The sequence below is a fragment of the Mandrillus leucophaeus genome, unplaced genomic scaffold (assembly GCF_000951045.1).
Source record: "Mandrillus leucophaeus isolate KB7577 unplaced genomic scaffold, Mleu.le_1.0 Scaffold131, whole genome shotgun sequence".
NCBI classification, from domain to species: Eukaryota; Metazoa; Chordata; class Mammalia; order Primates; family Cercopithecidae; genus Mandrillus; species Mandrillus leucophaeus.
The window spans coordinates 2,518,823-2,539,259 of NW_012101266.1; the positions used below are offsets into that span (position 1 = coordinate 2,518,823).

Here is a 20,437-nt window from a genome sequence, read left to right on the forward strand (position 1 = left end):
GATCTCCTGACCTCGTGATCTGCCCGCCTCAGCCTCCCAAAGTGCTGAGATTACAGGCGTGAGCCACCGCGCCTGGCCTAACCTTTTTCTCAGTCTTAACAGCATCATGCTTTTGTCAGGATTGTGACAATTTTGGTCACTAGCACTATTTTACTGCATTTAAACTTAAAACATTGTACAGCTCAAAATTTATGTAAAATGATAGCTTGCTGGCCATAGCAGTTTTGGTTAAAACCTGACTTTTGAGGCTAGGAGTGGTGGCTCATGCCTATAATTCAAGCACTTTGGGAGGCTGAAGAAGGAGGATAACTTGAGCCTACAAGTTTGAGACCAGCCTGGACAACATAGTGAGACCCCATCTCTATAAACAAATAAAAAAATTAGCCAAGTGTGGTGGCACATGCCTATAGGCCTAGCTACTTGGGAGGCTGAGGTGGGAGCATCCCTTCTGCCCAGGAGTTTTAGGCTGCAATGAGCTATGATTGTGACACTGCACTCCCACCTGGGCTATATAGCAAGACCCTATCTTAAAAAACAAAACAAAACAAAACCCCAAACCACTTGAGATTTGATGGTAAGTACTGCGTTCATTTTGCAGTAGACACAGTATGGCGCCTTTTCATTATTGTGTGGTTCCAGATATAAGATAGCTTTTTTAATATGGGTGTTTTCATTGATTTGTGGCAATATTAATGTTTTCTTTCTATTTTTTGTAGAGATGGAGTCTCACTATGTTGCCCAGGCTAGTCTTGAACTCCTGGCCTTGAGTGATCCTCCTGCCTTAGCCTCCCACGGTGCTAGAATTGTGGACATGAGCCATCATGCTTGGCCTTTTTTTTTTTTTTTTTTTTTAATGTTTTCAGATATCTTATTTTTAATTTTTTTTTTTTTACCATTAATCTATGGTTTAGATGATGCATTCATCATTGTGTGTGCTACAAATATATTTTATGCATATACAAATGCATCCATACAGTTTTTCCTTCTCAGCAAAGAACTTTCTATTATTATTTTTTTCTGTTTTTAAGAATGGGGTCTCACTATATTGCCCAGACAGGTCTCAAACCCAGGGCTCAAGGTATCCTCCAGCCTCTGCTTCCCTAAGAGCTGGGACTATAGGCATGAGCCACCCTGCCCAGCCATTCTCAGCAAAGGAATTTTCCAGTTTTCATCTAACTTATGAGTGCTGGGCTGCCTGTGCTTAACTTCAGCACACCATTTCCAATAAAAGGATATGCTAGTTTTTTGACTCTCCCATAAAAAAGTTATTAAAAACCATTTAGATAGGCTTTAGAAGGGGGCTTTGGGAAAAGAAGACTTGGTGGAGTAGATGATATGGAGGTGATATGATGGAGCATTTCAAAGAGTAGGTATACATATATATAAAATTACTTAAGGATAAAAACAGAAAAGCTATCTCAAAAATAACAAAAAGCTTTACGAGAAAGAAATGTTAAACGACTTGGCCTTTGTGAATAATGTATATTTAGTCGTGAAGATGCAACACTCTTTATTGACTTAACTAATAATATTAGATGTGAGAGGAAGGAGTGGTGTTAGATAGCTAAATCCTCATTTGTTATGAGAGGCAGTACTTAAGGGCTGTGGAGCTAGACTGCCCAAGCTCAAATTCTTAATAGTTCTATAAACTATGGAACTTTGGGCAAGTTAATTAACATCTTTGTGTTTCAGTTTCCTCATTAGTAAAATGGATATGGCAAAAGATATATTTCTCTCTGTGTATTGCACTTAGAATTGTGTGCCTTAATATTAGCTGTTATGATGATAATTGGTAGATTTTGGATAATATCTAAAATTGATAAGAAATAGAAAAACAAAGTTTATTATGTGGTTATATGGAGATAACTACCAGAAGAAATAGCCAAAAGAGTTAAAGTGATTGCCTCCAGTAAGTGGTACTGGGGAGTACATCTGGGAACAACTGTGGCATTTTAAATCTTTTGGCACTATTTAATTTGACATATATACATGTATTACTTTGATAAAGGTTTAGAAAGTGATTAAGTCTGTGTCACAGTCTCATGGTGATGGTAAGGGGAGAAGAACACTGTATTAAACATTGGAAAATGTCCTAAAACCACCTAAGGCAGAGTGACTAATCACATGACTCTATGGGATTCAAGGTAGAATTCTCGTGGCAACAAGAAAGATGGTTTCCAGTGTTGGAAGCTAGGACATTGAAGAAACCACTGATGACAGTCAAGTTAATGGCATTTTCAGAAACGGCCACCAGATTTCTCCACTCTAAAGTTATTATTTTTGTTCTCTTTCCATACTCTATATTCTTTGGAAGGAAGGCCATAAATCCGGCCCACACTCAAGTGGGAGGAAGAGACTAAGCTCCACCTTCTGGAGGGGGTAGTATTTACATTTATTATCTGGAATTCTTTTGTAAGGAAGATTTGTTTCTTCTCCCCCATTTATTTATTAAGTCATTTATTTATATCATTCCAGACTCTAATTTGTACTTTGGGTTATAATCCAATACTGTGTTATTTATTTTGTTGCTCAGATTGTTCAGTTTTAGCCATTGGGAGCTCTTTAAGATTGACTTCTATGTCCCTTCGACATACCACATTGTTTGTCTTCCTTTTTAAAAAAAATTTTTAATTTAAATAAAGAGGCTATGCTAGGAAGAACCCATTGTTTTGTTTTCTGAGCACTTCCTTGCTGTTTGGGCATAAAGATCTAGGCAATTATCTTCAAGCTGACATAGTGCAAAATGTAATTACTTGTGAAATGAAAAACTTGTCAGAATAAATGATTCAATTTAGTTAAACACAAATTTACATTTTAATAATCTTATTCATTATATATATTAATGTAATCTTCTTTGATCAGTAAACCCGTAAACATACCCAAATAGAATAAAAAGGTATGCTTGTGTTACGGTTAATACTGATAAATCAGAGAAATTTTACCTCTTTTTATTAAACTGTGGTCTTTAGTAAAAGGCTTGTAAAAGTTATACATAAAGTTATGAATCAGATGTTCATTATAAAATATTTAAAAGTGTGTATATCTAAGTAAAAATCTATGTTTCAATTCATTTTTTAATTAAAGGAAAACAAAGTGTTGCGTACAGTTCCTCTACTAGCAGCATGCCTCCCCCAGGACAAGTGTAAAGTAAAGATTGGTCGTCGCTTCAGTGAAGAAAGGTAAATTAACTGTTAGGGCAATGTAAATAATTCTTTTCTACACAGATCTTTAAAAATGGTTTCGTTCAACTTATTCATTTCTTTCGGGTTATTCGTGGTCTAAAGAGTGGAAATTAGTCAAAAAATTTAAGTTCTGCTAACCCCCGACCACACAAAATAATACAAGACAAAACAAAACAAAATCAGAAATAAAAAAATAAATAATGTGTAAGCAAAGGAATATTTAACCTAAAAGTATGTTTTAACTTAAAGTATGTTTAACTTAAAAGGCAAATATACTTGGTGCTTACATCATTTTTGTTAAAAGTGCCTTCCAGTTGGTAGATGGTAGGGTTCTTTTTTTTTTTTTTTAAAATATCTTCCACAACATTTTTCTTTGGTAGGGTTCTTGTATTAGATTTAGTTCAGTTTTTTTTCTCCCTATGGTGCCTAATATAGTGCTTACTTAGTAAATTATTATTATTATTATTTTTCGAGGCAGGATCTCACTTTGTTGCCCAGTCTGGCGTGCAGTGGTGCAGTTTTGGCTTACTGCAACCTCCACCTCTTGGGCTCAAGGGATCCTCCCACCTCAGCTTCCTGAGCAGCTGGGACTACAGGCATGAGCCACTGTGCCTGGCCAATAAATTATTATTTGCTGATGAATTTTAAATTAAAGCAGATTAGAACTGTCAATATAAATGTAGTAACTGAATGATTAATTTAGGCTTTTGTTAGAGTACATGATGAAATCATGGGGGAATGATTAAGAGACTTACTGCTTTTGGTGTCCTTTGTAAATTTTTGCCTCTAGTATATAAGAAAACAATTGGTTTTTATATATTAACCCTGTATCCAGTAACTTTCTAAATTCATCTGTTAGTTGTAGAAATTGTTTTGTAGATTCCCTGGAACTTTCTATGTAAGCAGCATTGTCATCTGCAAATGGGATCATTTATATTTCTTCCTTTCTGATACTTATCCTTTCTTTTTCCTTGCCTCATTGCAATAACTGATACTTTTAGTATAATGTTTATTAGAAGTGGTGAAAGCCAATATCTTTACCTTGGTCCCAAACTCTGTGGACATTATTAACTATGATATTAGCTGTATGTTTCTCCCCCCAAGCATTATTGAGGATAATTGATAGATAAAAGTTATATTTATCATGTACAGTGTGATGTTTTGATGTATGTGTACATTGTGAAATGATTAGCACAGTCAAGCTAATTAACACATTTATCACCTCACACAGTTAAGATTTGTTTAAAACTTTCAATAATGTTGAGAATACTATAGTATGGCTGTGTCAGGAGAGACACAATGAGGAAGTGAAGCCAAAATGCATGAAAGGAAAGAAGTTTATTACACATAGATACTAGAGAGGTTAGGATGCCAATGTGAGGCCAAAGGGAAGTCTGGAAATAGGGGATTCAGCCGCTGGGTGGGCGGGAAGAGGAGACCTGTGGGATTATGCCTTTATTAAGGTCTGTGGGGATTATCCCTTGGGATTTCCCTGTGGGTTGTGGACTGGCTAGTTTAAAGAGAACAATGTGAAGGGGGAGCTTATTCATATAACTCTGGTATTATTCATATGACTCTGGGTTTTATTGTGGTTAGCAGCTATGGGATGTGTTGGGTTTTGGATTAGTGAGGAACAAGTAGGCTATATGGCAAACACCACACAGGGAGAGAAAGTTTTAACTAGGCCAAAGGTGACAGGGTTGGCTGGATTACGGATAACTTATGTCAGGCCTAAAATGGATGTCAAGGCAACCACTGTATTAAACAAATTTATAACAATAGTTTTACTTTTTTTTTTTTTTGCAGTGATAACATTTAAGACCTGCCCTCATGGCTGTTTTCAAGTATACAATCTGTTAACTCTAATAACCATGTTATACAATGTAATTTATCAGTTTCTAAAGTGCAGAGAATTTTAATTATGAATGGGTGTTTGTTGAATTTTGTGAAATCCATCTATTGAAATGATCATGTAGATTCTCTCCTTAATTCTGTTAATATAGTGTGTTATATTGATGGATTTCTGCATGTTAAAACCCTTCTATTTCTAAGATAAAACCCACCTGGTCATATTATAATTTGTGGGATGGTTTTTTCTTACAAATATAATTCATTTATTAAACATAAGGAATTTCGTATTTTCTATTTATTTTCGTGTCAGTTTTTATATTTTGTACCTTTCAAAGAAATGGTACAAGTTATCTAAATTGTTGAATTTATTGTCATAAAGTTGCTTGTAGCATTTATTTATCGTTATTGTCATGTCTGTAGAATTTGTAGTGGTAGCCTCTTTTAATTCCTGATTTAGGTAATTTGTGTCTTTTCTTTTTTCTTAGTCTGTTTCGGTAGATCTCTTTGAAGAACCAAGATTTGGCTTTGTATTTTTCTCTGTTTGATTTTCTAATTGATTTCTACTCTTCATTGTCAATTTTTTTCTTGCTTCGGATTTAATTTCTCTTTTTTTCTTTTTTTTTAGTAGAAGATTAGATAACAGATTTTAAACCTTTTTGTTCATTCATATAAACATAATTTTTTTTAAAAAATAAATTGAGATGGGGTCTTGCTATGTTGACTAGGCTGATCTCAAACTCCTGACCTCAGGTGATCCTCTCATCTTGGCCTCCCAAAGTGCTAGGATTACAGATGTGAGCTGCTGTGCCCGGTCCTTTTTGCTTTTTATCAGTGTTTTGTAGTTTTTCACATACAGGTACTTTACATATTTTATTAGATTCACACCTAAGAATTTCATTTTTGGAGGGCTATTTTAATGGTATTTAAAAGAATTACAAATGTGAATTTTTCATTGTTGGTATGTGGGAAAGCAGTTGACTTTTGTATATTAACCTTATATCTTGTGACCTTGCTGTACTTATTTACTTGTTCTTGGAGGTTATTTTTTTTTAATTTTTATTTTTTTGGTCAGTTCCGTGGGCTTTTCTATATAGATGATTATGTCATCTGAGGAATATATATGGTTTTATTTCATCTTTCCAGTTTGTATGTCTTTTGTTCCCTTTTCTTATTTCAGTAGCTAGGGGTTGAATAGCAGTGGTGAGAGGACATCCTTGTTTTGTTCTCAGTCTTAGAGAACTGTTATGTATAATGCTAGCTATAGGTATTTTGCAAATGTTCTGTATTAAATTGAGGCCATTCTCCCCTATTCCTAGCTTGTGGAGAATTTTTCTCATGAGTGGGCTTTGGGTTTTGTCAAGTACGTTTTCTTTGTGAATTGGTACAGTCCTTTGATGTTTCTTCTTTAGTCCATTGATGTGGTTGATTACATTTATTGATTTTGAATGTTAAACCAGTCTTCCATCCCTGTAATAAATCTGATTTGTGATGGTAGATAAGTTTTTATGCATATTGGATTTAATTTGCTGGTATTTTGTTGAGAATTTTTGTGTTTATGTTCATAAGGGATATTGATCTATAGTTTTCCTTTCTTGTAATGCCTTTATTTGGTTTTGATATGCGGGTAATGCTGGCCTTATGGAATGAATTAGGCAATGTTCTGTCTGTTTTTATTATCTGGAAGAGATTGTAGAGAACTGATACCATTTCATCTTGAAATGTTTGAGAGAATTCACTGCTGAAACCACCTGGGCCTGGTGATTTGTTTTTTTAGAAGATTATTAATTATTGATTCAATTTCTTTGATAGACATAGAGCTTTTCAGTTTTCCTGTTTCTCCTTGTGTGAGTTTTGATAGTTTGTTTTTCAAAGAATTAATTTCCTCTCAACTATGAAATTTGTGGGCATTGAGTTTTTTGTAGTATTTCTTTATTATTAATGACTATAGAATCAGTAATGATCCCCGTTTTTTATTTCTGATATTGGTAGTTGTGTCTTTGCTCTTTTTTTTTTTTTTTTATTACCTTAGGTGTAGTTTTATCCATTTATTTGATCTTTTCAAAGAACCAGTGTATTATTTTGCTAGGACTGTCATAATAAAATACCACATATTGGGTGGCCAAAGAGAAGTTTATTTTCCACAGTTCTTGAGTTTAGAACTCTTTAAGATCAAGAGGTCAGTAGATTTGGTTTCTCCTGAGGCCTCTCCTTGGCTTGCGGTTGGTTGCCCTCTCATTGCTTGTTCACATAGTTGTCCCTCTGAACAGGTGTGCCCCTGCCATCTCTTCTTTTGTGTCCAAATTTCCTCTTATAACCATATCAGTTAGATTAGAATAGAGAACACCCTAATGGCTTCATTTTAACTTCATCACCTCTTTAAAGGTGATTTATCAGTCTCTGAATACCATCATATTCTGAGCTACTAGGGGTTAGGACTTCAACATTTGAATTTTGGGGAGGACACAATTCCTTCTGTTAACAGTCAGCTTTTGGTTTCATTGATTTTCTCTGTTGTCTTCCTATTTTGAACTTCATTGATTTCCATCTTAGGTTTTACTCTTTCTTTTCTTTTTTTAGTGCTTGTTTTAGGCTTAAATTGCTCTTCTTTCTCTAGCCTTTTTTTTTTTTTTTGGTCAAGACAGAATCTTGCTACATTGCTCAGGCTGATCTTGAGCTCCTGGCCTCAGGTGACCCTCCTGCCTCTGGGATTAGAGGCATGAGCCACCATGCCCAGCCCTATCTAACTTTTATTGTTGTTGTTGTTGTGTTTTTAAGGAGGAAGCTCAGACTGTTGATTTTCAGGTCTTTCCTCTTTCCTAATATGTGTGTTTTAATGCTACGAATATCCCTCTAAGCAGTGCTTTTGCTGCATCCCACACATTTTGATAAGTTGTATTTTCATTTTCGTTTAGTTCAAAATATTTAAAAATTTCCCTTGAGACTTATCTCTTGACCCGTGGTTTATTTAGAAGTGTGTTGTTTATTCTCCAATATTGTGGAGTTTTCCAGCAAGTTTTCTGGCTCTAATTCCATTGTAGTCTGAGAGCATACTTTGTATGATTTCTATTTTAAATTTGTCGGGGTATGTTTTATGGCCCAGAATGTGGTCTGTTTTGGTGAGTGTTTCATGTGAACTTGAGAGGAATGTGTATTTTGTTGTTGGTGAACTATTCTATAAATATCAATTAGATCAAGTTGATTGACAATGCTGTTCAGGCCAACAATATCCTTACTGATTTTTTGCCTGCTTGATCTACCAGTTACTGACAAGGTTGTACTGAGTCTCCAACTATATTACTGGATTTGTCTATTTATCTTTTCAGTTCTATTGGTTTTTGCCTTACATATTGTGAACAGTGAATTGTTAAGTACATACATGTTAAAAGATTTTTATGTCTTCTTGGAGAATTGACTCTTTTGCCATTATGTAATGCCTCTCTTCATCCTGATAATTTTCCTTCTGATGTCTGCTTTGTCTGTAGTTAATATAGCTATTGCAGTTACCTTTTTTTATTTTTTTGAGACAAGGTCTCATTCTGTTGCCCAAGCTCGAGTGTAGTGGCACAATCATCGTTCACTGCAGCCTTGACTTCCCAGGCTCAAGCGATTCTCCTGCCTCCGCCTCCCGAGTAGCTGGGACTATAGGTGGACGCCACCATGCTTGGCTAATTTTTAAACGTTTTTGGAGAGATGGGGGTCTCACTGTGTTGTCTAGGCTGGTCTTGAACTCTTGGGCTCAAGCAGTGCTCCTGCCTCGGCCTCCCAAAGTGCTGGGATTACAGGGGTGAGCCGCTGTGCCTGGCCTAGAATTATCTTTTGATTAGTATTATCATATATCTTTCTCCCCTTTTTTTTTTGAAAGGGTTTTATTGATATGTAATTCACATACCATTTAACTTACCAATTTAAAATGTACAAATTAATTGGTTTCTACTATATCCAAAGATATTTGCAACCATCACCAATTTAAAATATGTCATCACCTCAAAAAGAAACCCTCTACCTTTAACTATTACTTACCTATCCCTATGCCCTCCATCCTTTCCAACTCCCTGCACCTTCCCAATCCTAGGCAAACACTAGTCTACTTTGTGTTTCTATTGATTTTCCTATTTGATATTCATATTTGATATCTGATATTCCATATAAATGAAATACTGTATTTGGACTTTTGTGACTGGCTTCTTTCACTTAGCATAATGCTTTCAAGGTTGTAACACGTATGTTGTAACATACATTAGTACTTAATTTCTTTTTGTGGTTAAATAATAGGTAGAAAAAAAGCTGTGGTAAGTAGTTTCTCTTGAGGGAAAGGCCTTTGTTATGGAGAATGCTGTGGGCTATTTCGAGATGGTTACTTTGTTTTTCCTCTGGTTTTTGGAGTTTTTGCCCTGGGGCCTCAGTTCTCTGATGGATCTAAGAAAAGTTGTTAATTTTCAGTTTGTTAGCATTTTTCTTGTGAAGATGGGCTTGATGACTTTCAAGCTCTTTATTTCTGAGCTGAAATTGGAAGTCCAAATTATATTTCCAAGAACAATGATAATTTGTCTACTTTCCCCTTAATGTTTTGTTTTTTTGCTTGTGGGCAAAGGGTGTCTCATTCGTTGTTTTATCTCCATTACCAAAAAGCTTTGACACATTTTTGAATGAATGTTGAACCAACAAACTCTATAATTGAACTGGATGATGGTGTAGGGGCCAAGGGAAACCTTCCTCTTCACCCTCTGAAGGTCTGCTGAAAACCATCTGACAAAAGACAAATTAAAGGGAGAAAAGGCATACAAATTTATTAATGTGTAAGGGAGTCTTATGAGATATAAGAACTCAAAGAAATGGCCAGATGGTTGATGCTTTTATGTCATCTTGAGGTTTACAGAAAGAATAGGGGCTTAGAGCCTGGCAAAGCCGGTTATTATGGCAAAAACACATGGAACGGGAAGAAGAGGAGGCCTGGCTAGCACAAGTGGTCTTGTTATGCAGATGAAACTGCACAGATAGCAGCCTTCATGGAGAATAGAGGGTAAATATTTCTTTCAGACAATTAAGGTTGTCAGACTTTCAGTTATTATTTCCTAAATCTGGACAAGGGAAGGTCCTCAGAGAAAGCCTGGCTGCCATCTGTTTTTCTCTACAGATGCAACAGCTTTTCAAGGCTACTGCTGTTTGCAAGCCCTCTAAACAGCCGTCTCAACGTATGTCAAATAAGTATATTTTGAAGTGAAATATTTTGGTTTCCTTCAATAGATCATATATAAGGTGTTATAAGAAAAACTTCAGCCAAATTAAATTTAAAGGTATTTAATTGAGCAATGAACACTTCATGAATCGGGCAGCCCCCAGAATCACTGCAGATTCAGAGAGACTCCAGGGATGCCTTGTGGTCAGAATAAATTTGTAGATGAGAAAAAAAAAGGGAAGTGACATACAGAAATCAGCAGTGAGGTACGGAAACAGCTGGATTGGTTACAGGTTGGGGTGTGCCTTATTTGAACACAGTTTGAACACTTAGCAGTCTGTAAGTGGTTGAAGTGTGGCCACTGGGATTGGCCAAGACTCAGCTATTGTTACAGGTGCGTACTCCTAAGTTAGATGTTCAATCTTGTCTGCCTATTAAGATAGGTTAGATTTCATCCACACGGACTCAAATTTAGAAGTATGGAATCCTTCTCAGGCCATATTTAGTTGGCTTTAACAAAGGTGAATTTGAGAATGTGACTTGCCTGTGCAACCTAACTTTTCCTTATGGTTCTTCCATTGCTACTAGATTTTGCCCTGGGATTGTTAGGATTGTTTGTGCTAGGATTGTTAGGCAATGCCAGTTGTTTACTTTGATAAAGTGGATCAGATTACACATGAAATATTAGTGAGAAAAGGAAGAATTCTTTGGAAGGGCTAAAGTTATGTCACTGGCAGTTGGATAGAAAAGCTTTAATAGAGAAGAATAGAAGAATAGTGAGGATTGGAAAGCCTAGAGGTGAGTGGCAGAATTGTGGTGAATAAATGAGTAGAGAGTACACAAAATTTTGAGTGTTTTAAATTCACACTTTATAAACTAATTAATACCTATATTTGATTAGACAAATGACTAGATATAGGGAAACTTTTATTAGGAAATTCAGTAAGCATAATAAAACCTTTTTTCCTCACAAGCTAATACAGATATATTTTTAAAAAACTTTTTCAGAGATCCTGAACTTTCAACTGTTTGCCGGAAGTCTGGTACATTAATATTATATCCCGGGGCTGAAGCTGCTAATTTGGAAGAATTTATATTAGATTCTCCTGTTTATCCTTCACAATCATCATCATTGATGGTACATGGAGCCAGGCTAAGGACATTTTCTATAAGAATTCCTTGTTCCGACATCCCAAACAGGTAAACTAGTAATTTTAACAGAGAATAAATATAAATGTATAATTAGGTATATTGTGTATGTTTTCTGTGAAGGGATACATATGCATTTTTATATATGAATTTGGTGGTATTTCTGTGTGTGAATATATAGTACATAGATATATATGTATGTTTATGAGTTTGAATATATATATATTTTGATTATATATATATTAAATTTCAAATTTGTAATTTATTCTCTCTCACTGCCAAATTTTACTGTAGTTGAGGCATTTGGCTATACTGAGTCTCTTAGATATTTCATCAGAGAAGTCTAAGGATTATTTTTATTATGTATTAATGTGTTTTGTTAAGAAGCATTGTCTTATTTAAATACTATTATTTGGTTACTAAATTACCTAGTTCTTATTAGGAATGACTAAGTTTTTATGAAATACTTTTTGTCATTCATTATTATAGTTATATGGTTTAATCTTCAGTTTTTTGATGTAATTAATTATGAAGACACCTTTCTTAATATTGGTCCATTCTTGTATTCCTGGAATGGACTCTACTGAGTAAACTATTAAACATTTTTGATATATTGCTGGAAATTATATTTTATTTAATGGCATTGAATTATGTGTATTTTTGGTCCACTGTCAGGTTTGGATATTAAGATAATGTTAACCTCCAAAGTAAATTGTAGAGATTTTAATATTTTTCTATGACCTGGAATAGTTTAAATAATACTAGAATTCCATGCATCTTAGAAATTAGATGGAACTCATTGGTGAAATCACTTGGTTCTGTTCTCTTTAAAAATGATAGCTTTTAAATTCTTCTTTCAAACTCTTCTAAGGAAATTATTCAAGCTTTCTACTTCTATTTGGATCAGTTTTTAATAACTTTTATATTTCTCTAGGGAATGATCTCTTTTCTATAAGTTGGCAGATTGGTTGCCCTGTACTTATATACAGTCTTAAATAATTATTTTAATTTCTCAGGAATGCATTTTTTTCTTGTTTTTAATCATACACACACAGATGTAGACATACACACACATGCACAAACGTTTTTTACACAAATAGATTCAAAAGGGGTTTCTCTATAGAGCTTTTAAAAGTATAAGCTTTTAGGTTGTTTACATTGGCTATTATAGTTTATTTTTATTTCATTACATTGAACTTTTTTCTTGACCAATTTTATATTTCATCTTTTTGGGCTTATTTTCTTCTATTATTTTTCTGGTTTTATAACATTTTTACTAAGAGTACTTCTGTAGACTGAATTGTGTTCCTTGTTCCTCCCCCAACCCCATGCGTATATTGGAGCCCTAACTTCCAATATAATGGTATTTGGAGATGGGACCTTTGGGAGGTGATTAGATTGTGAAGGCAGAGCCCTCATGATGGGATTAGTACCTTTAGAAGAAGAAACATGAGAGATATTTCCTTTTCTCTTTCTGCCTCTCTCTGTCTCTGTCTCTGTGTCTCTCTCTCTCTCTCTCTCTCTCTCTCTGTCTCTCTCTCTCTGCATGTGAGGACACAGCAAGAAGACTTCCATTTGCAAGCCAGGAAGAGAACTCTCACCAGGACTGTGACCATGCAGGTGCTCTGATTCAGACTTCCCAGCTTCTAGAACTGTGAGAAATGAGTGTTACAACAGCCTGAGCTGACTAAAACAAGTACTAATAAATTTCTTTATTAAGATATCTGAGTTCTGCTAGGCTTGGTGGCTTGTACCCAAAATTCCAGCTCCTTGTGAGGCTGAGGTGGGAGGATCACTTGAGCCCAGGAGTTTGAGGTTACAGTGAGCTATGATTGTGCCACTGCACTCCAGCCTGGGTGCCAGAGGGAGACCCTGTCTCTAAAAAAAAAATCACTTTCTTTTTTGAATAAAAGGGTTAAGATGGATGCAATATTTCTGCTGGTATAACTGTCATGGTATCCCATTTTTTGGATTGAAGTGTTCTTTTATCAGTAACATTGATATAAGTTGTTTTGATTTCTTTCTACCCATGGGTTATCAATGAATTCTTTTTAAAAAAATTTCAGTAGCTTTTGGGGTACAAGTGGTTTTTGGTTACATGGATGAATTCTGTAGTGGTGAATTCTGAGAATTCTGAGTGGTGAATTCTGAGACTGCACCCATCACCTGAGCAGTGTACACTGTACCCAATATTTAGTCTTTTACTCCTCACCTCCCTCCTCCTACCCAGAGTCCCCAAAATTTATTATGTACATCTTTGCATCCTCATAGCTTAGCTCCCACTTATAAATGAGAACATAATGGAATTTGGTTTTCCATTCCTGGGTTACTTCACTTAGATTAATGGCCTCCAGTTCCATCCAAGTTGCTGCAAAAGACATTAGTTTGTTTATTTTTATGACTGAGTAGTATTCTGTGGTGTATATATACTACATTTTCTTTATCCACTCATTGGTTGATGGGCACTTAGATTGGTTCCATGTCTTTGCAATTGTGAATTGTGCTGCTATAAACATGACTGCGCATATGTCTTTTTCTTTTTAAATTCAAATGAGGTCTCACTGTGTTGTCCAGGCTGGCCTTGAACTCTTGGGCTCAAGTGATCCTCTCCCTCCCTTGGCTTCCCAAAGTGCTGGGGTTACAGGCATGAGGCATCACGCTTTGCTTATGTGTCTTTTTCATATAATGACTTCTTTTCCTTTGGGTAAATACCTAGTAGTGGGATTGCTTGACTGAACGGTAGATCTACTTTTAGTTCTTTAAGGAATCTCCATACTATCAATGAGTTCTTAATTCTTAAGTGTTTTAACACTTTTCATCATTATTTTACTTTTATTTCTGATTTGGTGGAATCGTGATAAAACAGCATTAGCCACACTATTTTGAATAAGTTTATGATTTCTGTGTGAATAGGTACCTGGTAGATTTTTGTTCATGTTCTATTACTGTAAAAATGTACATTCTCTATTTAGGTATGTAAGTATTCATACTATTGCTTTTAAGTTTGTTAATTGTATTTTTCTTTATGTTTTTATTTTTTGGTATACTTGGACTGTTTGATACTGAAAAAGGATTATGAAAAGCTTCAGTGCTTATGTATTTTTAACGATGTTACCCCTGCATTCCCAGTAGTTTTTGTGTTATTTTTCTGCTCTGTTGTTGGGTGCATAAAAGCTATACACTTAGTGAAGAATAACAATGAAACCCTGACTTCTGAGGTTTTAAACTTAAATTCTTTATAGTTTTTATTCCCTTTGACCAAAATGCAGACATAGTTTTTAGATGAGACTAAAATACATGACACGATTACAAAAAATAGCTAATGCATTGAGTACTTTGATGGAGCAGTCCCAATTCCAAATGTTTTACATGTATTGACTCATTTATCTTTCCCCAAATCCTATGAGTTAATAAGTATTGGTATCTTAGCTAACAGATGAGGAAACCAAAGTACAGAGACATTAAATAACTTGCTTTAGATCACATAACTATTTCACAGCATAGCCACAATTTGAACCCATCTTGTTAGAGCTAAAGCCAGCAGCCTCAACCACAGTGGTATACTGTTACTAAATGGAAAACTTCGATTCAGGATATTTACATAGAATAGATTTAGATTTCTCTGACTTCCTGAATATTCATTGATATTCGTTGTCTTCCACATAACGAGTTTATGTCTAACTCATAAAAGCCATGGATATGGTTAGATTGTGGCACATCCCAGATAAAATTTTAGGTTCACATTACATTTAAATATCACCCAATATACAGAGAAAGTTTAACAAAAGTGTTACTTCTGTAAAACATTTTAGTCTAAACATTTGAAAAAAATTTTTTCATGCATATGTTATGTCTACATCTTTAATCTTTTCGTTCTGTGGTAACTACACAGCTATCACAGAGATAAAGCACACAGTCACGTTAAAAATGTTAAATCTATTTTAAAAGATAAAATTCATCAGAATTATTTTCTCCTTTAAATTGAGCATCAGATTAGGAAATATATAAATAATTTCTCAGTTCTACTATACTATACATTTCTATCTCCTTCTCCTCTTTTTGTTTTTTCAAACCAGAAGCAAATGCAGGTGGATATGTAAACTTGAGATAAGTAATGCTTTACAACCATAGTATAAAAGCAAAATACTTCATGGAAACATCAGATAGATTTGATTACATCATGTGAAATATCACATAGACTCAAGTGAAAAGGCAAATGGCTTTCTGAGGAACTATCAAATCAGATAAAGACTTCATAGGCTTAGAATTATTAGAAATGAATAAGGTAAATGTGAAAATCTAAATACAAAGCAGGCCAAAGATATGAAAAAAAAGTTCACAAGATAGAAAATAAATGTTCTTATAAAAATCATCATTTATCCTATTAATCATATGACAAGATCCTAAGTTATAAATTTTTATGAAATAACTTAAAATTTACAGAAAAGTTTCAAGAATAATACTAAGTACCCTTGAATACACTAATCCAGATTCCTCAAGCATTAACATTATACCATGTTTGCCTTACTCTTCCTTTATGTATATATGCATGTATGTGTATAATTATGTTTTTCTGACTCATTTGAGAGCAAGGAATAGATATCCAGATTTCACTATTTCATTTTTTTTTTTGAGATGGAGTCTCGCTCTGTTGCCCAGGCTGGAGTGCAGTGGCGCAGTCTTGGCTCACTGCAACCTCCGCCTCTTGGGTTCTAGCGATTCTTCTGTCTCAGCTTCCCAAGTAGCTGGGACTTCAGGTGCGCACCACCATGCCCAGCTAATTTTTGTATTTTTTAGTAGAGAAAGGGCTTCACATATTGGCCAGGCTGATCTTGAACTCCTCACCTCAAGTGATCTGCCCACCTCGGCCTCCTAAAGTGCTGGGATTACAGGTGTGAGCCACCACACCTGGCGAGATTTCACTTTTTGAAATTGATGTTTTGCTAGCTCTAGGCCAGCAAGATGGTCTTTTTGTAAATATTTGTAGGAAATTAAAAAAATAGTAATTAAAAACCTCACCCAATATATGAAAACTCAAATGTTACATATCTTGGTACAGTTTCATCTAAATATACATGAGAAATATGGATTATCTTAGAATTAATATTATTTTTGGAATTTTAGAGTCTCATGTATCCAGTCCAAATATGAGTATGGCTTGATCAGACAAAATATGTTTCTAGAACTTGTTGCACAAAAGCAATGAAATCTGTACATTTACTGTTTTTAAAAAAACATATATATAAACAGATAAATAGGTAAATTGAGCTGAAAAAGGTATTGATTTTTTAAAGTAACTATATGCTTGTTTTCTGACAGCTATAAAATGTAAAATGATAGTGGCAATTGTAGTGATTTTTATGGTGAATTCTAAACTACCTTATGTAACACTAAAAGTTTGTTCATTTTAAAATATATTTTTAAATTCTTGAAAAATTGCCTGTTCACATATTTAGTGTATTACAAGATTTACTTAATTAGTATCCCTATTCCCCAGCTTTTCTGGATGAAGATAAATTCATTTAATTACATAATAGACTTTCCTAGGGGCCTGCTTTAGTAGATGAATACAAATATTCATGCCCCTTTCATGGGTAACTGACAGAATTTCGACTCAAACTAACTTAAACAAGGACATATATAGATCATGTACCAGTGAGGTTCAGAGTGAGTAGGAGTGGCTTCAGACTTTGCTGGATCTGGTTCTTAGGGAGTTCTGTTTTTAGGGTATGCTTCTCTTTGTTTTGGTCTGATTTTCTCTTATGAATGGACTTCTTTCCTGTACTGGAAATTACCTGTAGGAAGCAGGAGATTAATATCCTCCTGGTAGGAGGTACCTCCAGTATGATATGACATGCTCAGTAGCTAAACTGTTGATAAACAGCTGTGTGAGACCTGGGGCAGTTGGAGGAGTTCACGGCCCCTGTCTGTTGGTCTGCCCTCTGCCTTTTTGGAAGACTCTTGAGAATCAACCAAAGGAGTTTTCCTGGAGGTCCCTGGTAGGGGAGGGATACAGAATCTGTGTCTTCTGACTAGTGTGAAGCCACACTGGGCTGAAGAAGCCAGTCTTTCCGGCAATTATGACAGCTCTTGAATTTTTAAAGAATTTTTTATGCCCTCCCAAAGCATTTAAATGTTGTCTAACATGTTCCAGTGTCTGTCTGAGGTGGTTTATAAAAGCAGGGACAAAACTTCTATTATTCAGAGTCAGGCTGTTACTGGTGGAAGAGATCCGAGTTACCCTGAGTTACCAGCAGCACATCGGTGCAGGTCTGCAGCAACTTCAGTCCTTGCCTCCTCAGAAGAAAGACTTTGAAGGACCTAAAGCAGGAAGAGACTGAGGCCCGTTTCAGAGTAGGAGTCGAAGTTTATTTAAAAGGCTTTAGAACAGGAAAGAAAGGAAAGTTCACTTGGAAGAGATCCAAGAGGGTGCCTGAAGGTCAAAGACCCTAGGGCTTTATAGGCTCGCCTCTTTCCCATGATCCTTCCCTTAGGGTGGGCTTCCTGCATGCGCAGTGTCTCCCTCACCCTTGGAGCTCATGCAGCGTGTTTAGCAAGTTGCATGCATGCCTGTCTGAGGCTTTCTTCCCTTTTTCTGGTGGCGTATACCTGGAAGGTCATATTTCGCCATTTTGTCTCTTAGTGAGCATGCCCAGGAAGTTTTTTCTCCCTGGCAACTGCATTCAACTAACACTTTAATTTTAGTGGCTGTGGATCATCAGGAAGTGACTTCTCTCTGGCACCCTGGGTGGGCTGCCAAATTATCATTTTTAGAGGGGCAGTGTGACAATCGTCAAACCTCACCTGATATTCCTAGTGGGTAGGGGGAGAGCTCTCTCCTGCCCTGCTCATGCCTATCCTACTACCTGTAACAAGGTGAGAATGAGGTAAAATTTATAAGGGGAAATAAGGTGAAATTTCATTTCAGTGTTTCCTAAAACATGATTATCATTTCACTGAAATGAAATTTTCCCAGTGTTATAAATTGCCTGTTTAAAAAAAAAGTTTATTGAATGCCTACCTGGCAGTATATACCAGGCAATGTGCTGGTTATAAAAAAGAATAAGAATAAAAACTTTTCGGGAGTTCTCAAAAAAGAAAAATAACCTCCTGGTTTTATTTATGCTAACAGAAAGATGGTTTCTCTTTCCCAGAGTAGAATCCTGGATGGCCCTTTTATTGGGGTTGGGGTGGAGAGTGATACCATTATTGAATTAGGAAGTTCCTCAGAGGACGTGGGCTGTTGTTTTCAGAAGGATGATTTAAAAGTATGACTAAGCAAACAAAAAACCCCCTATATACTGTAGTCTACTATACATAGTTTATTTGTAAATATAGTCTTTCGCTTATTTTTTTGTTTATTCAAGGTGCTGTATATATATGTTTTAACAATTCTCTCTTATAGTCTTGTCTACAAAGTAAAAATGTTAAAAGAAAATTTAAATCAGTTTTTGCATAAGTTTCCCAAATCTGTAAATAATGTTTTTAAATTAATTCGGTTTTATTTCTAAATGTAATGTTGTTTTTTCTCACTATGCCTTCAATATGCATATACCCCACCCCTGTTTTTTGCATGGAATTATTAGTTATTACTTAGTTGATCCATTCAGTTTCTGTAATAGTGTAAAAATTTTGCTCTAAATATATGAGAGAAAAATGGCAGAAAGGAAACAAATATCAGAATTAAAGTCCAAAGTGTTGTGTTTATAGAAGAAATATAGTTTTTTCCCCCTCCTAATCAGTAACTAACCATATGTGAACTTCATACTTACATAATTGAGGAATGAAAGAATTGTAATGCAAACCCATTAACTTGGCCTCTTTTTAATCTTGAATTCTAATATATCCAGACCATTTGGCAGTGAATCTCTTTCCCAGAGGAATTTTACACACAAGACCCTTGACATTTGCTAGGAATAAATCCAAGGTAATATGGAAGTGTTTGTAGAGGCTCCTGGCTTTCTTCATAAACATATTTCCATGTAGTAGTTGCATATCCTTTCTCTACTGCTGTTAAAATGTCCACTAAAGCTTAAATTTCTCACTTGATAAGCACAGTGCTGTTGGGAGCACTCTTTGGGTAAAACATTTTTATGAAAACTTTTTCTTGTGTCCACATAGAGCTGTTACAGACTGGTTTATGTTATGTATCTGATCTATTGCCAAACACATCGTTATTCTTTTTATTTTATCCAAAACTTCAGTTTTTAAAATCTCTATCAGCATTCAGAGTTGGTTTACATTTTAACGCAGTCGCATTGTGATGTAGATTCTGAATAGACTCTTCTACTTACTGTGCGTTAAGTGACTTCTGTACTGTATCTTCCAGGAAATATGCTTTAAATAAGTGCCACAACAAAATAATTTCATGTTTTGAAATGTCTTTCTCCTTTGGGGCAGAGCCAGAACCCTTGAGTGTTAAATTCAAAATACCAATGGTCTAACAAATCAGTGATTTACTTTTTTTTTTCTCTTTCTTTTTTTCTTTTTAAATTATTATTATTATACTTTCAGTTCTAGGGTACATGTGCACAATGTGCAGTTTGTTACATATGTATACATGTGCCATGTTGGTGTGCTGTACCCATTAATTCGTCATTTACGTTAGGTATGTCTCCTAATGCTATCCCTCCCCCCGTCCCCTCCCCACAGTAGTCCCCGGTGTGTGATGTTCCCCTTCCTGTGTCCAAATGATCTCATTGTTCAATTCCCACCTATGAGTGAAAACATGCGATGTTTGGTTTTCTGTTCTTGCAATAGTTTGCTGAGAATGATGGTTTCCAGCTGCATCCATGTCCCTACAAAGGGCACAAACTCATCCTTTTTTGTGGCTGCATAGTATTCCATGGTGTATATGTGCCACATTGTCTTAATCGAGTCTGTCACTGGTGGACATTTGGGTTGATTCCAAGTCTTTGCTATTGTGAATAGTGCTGCAGTAAACATATGTGTGCATGTGTCTTTATAGCAGCATGATTTATAGTCCTTTGGGTATATACCCAGTATTGGGATGGCTGGGTCAAATATTATTTCTAGTTCTAGATCCTTGAGGAATTGCCACACTGTTTTCCACAATGGT

At 35.4% G+C, this 20,437-nt stretch overlaps 1 protein-coding gene across 1 annotated transcript in view; it reads left to right on the forward strand.

Moving 5' to 3' along the window:
- The window catches only part of DTWD2 (DTW domain containing 2), a 162,569-nt gene that overhangs the window by 46,783 nt on the left and 95,349 nt on the right, over nucleotides 1–20,437 (forward strand). Inside the window, 3 exon segments of the mRNA XM_011972856.1 lie at nucleotides 3,085–3,179; nucleotides 11,218–11,324; nucleotides 11,327–11,409. Coding sequence (XP_011828246.1) covers nucleotides 3,085–3,179; nucleotides 11,218–11,324; nucleotides 11,327–11,409 — 285 coding nt within the window.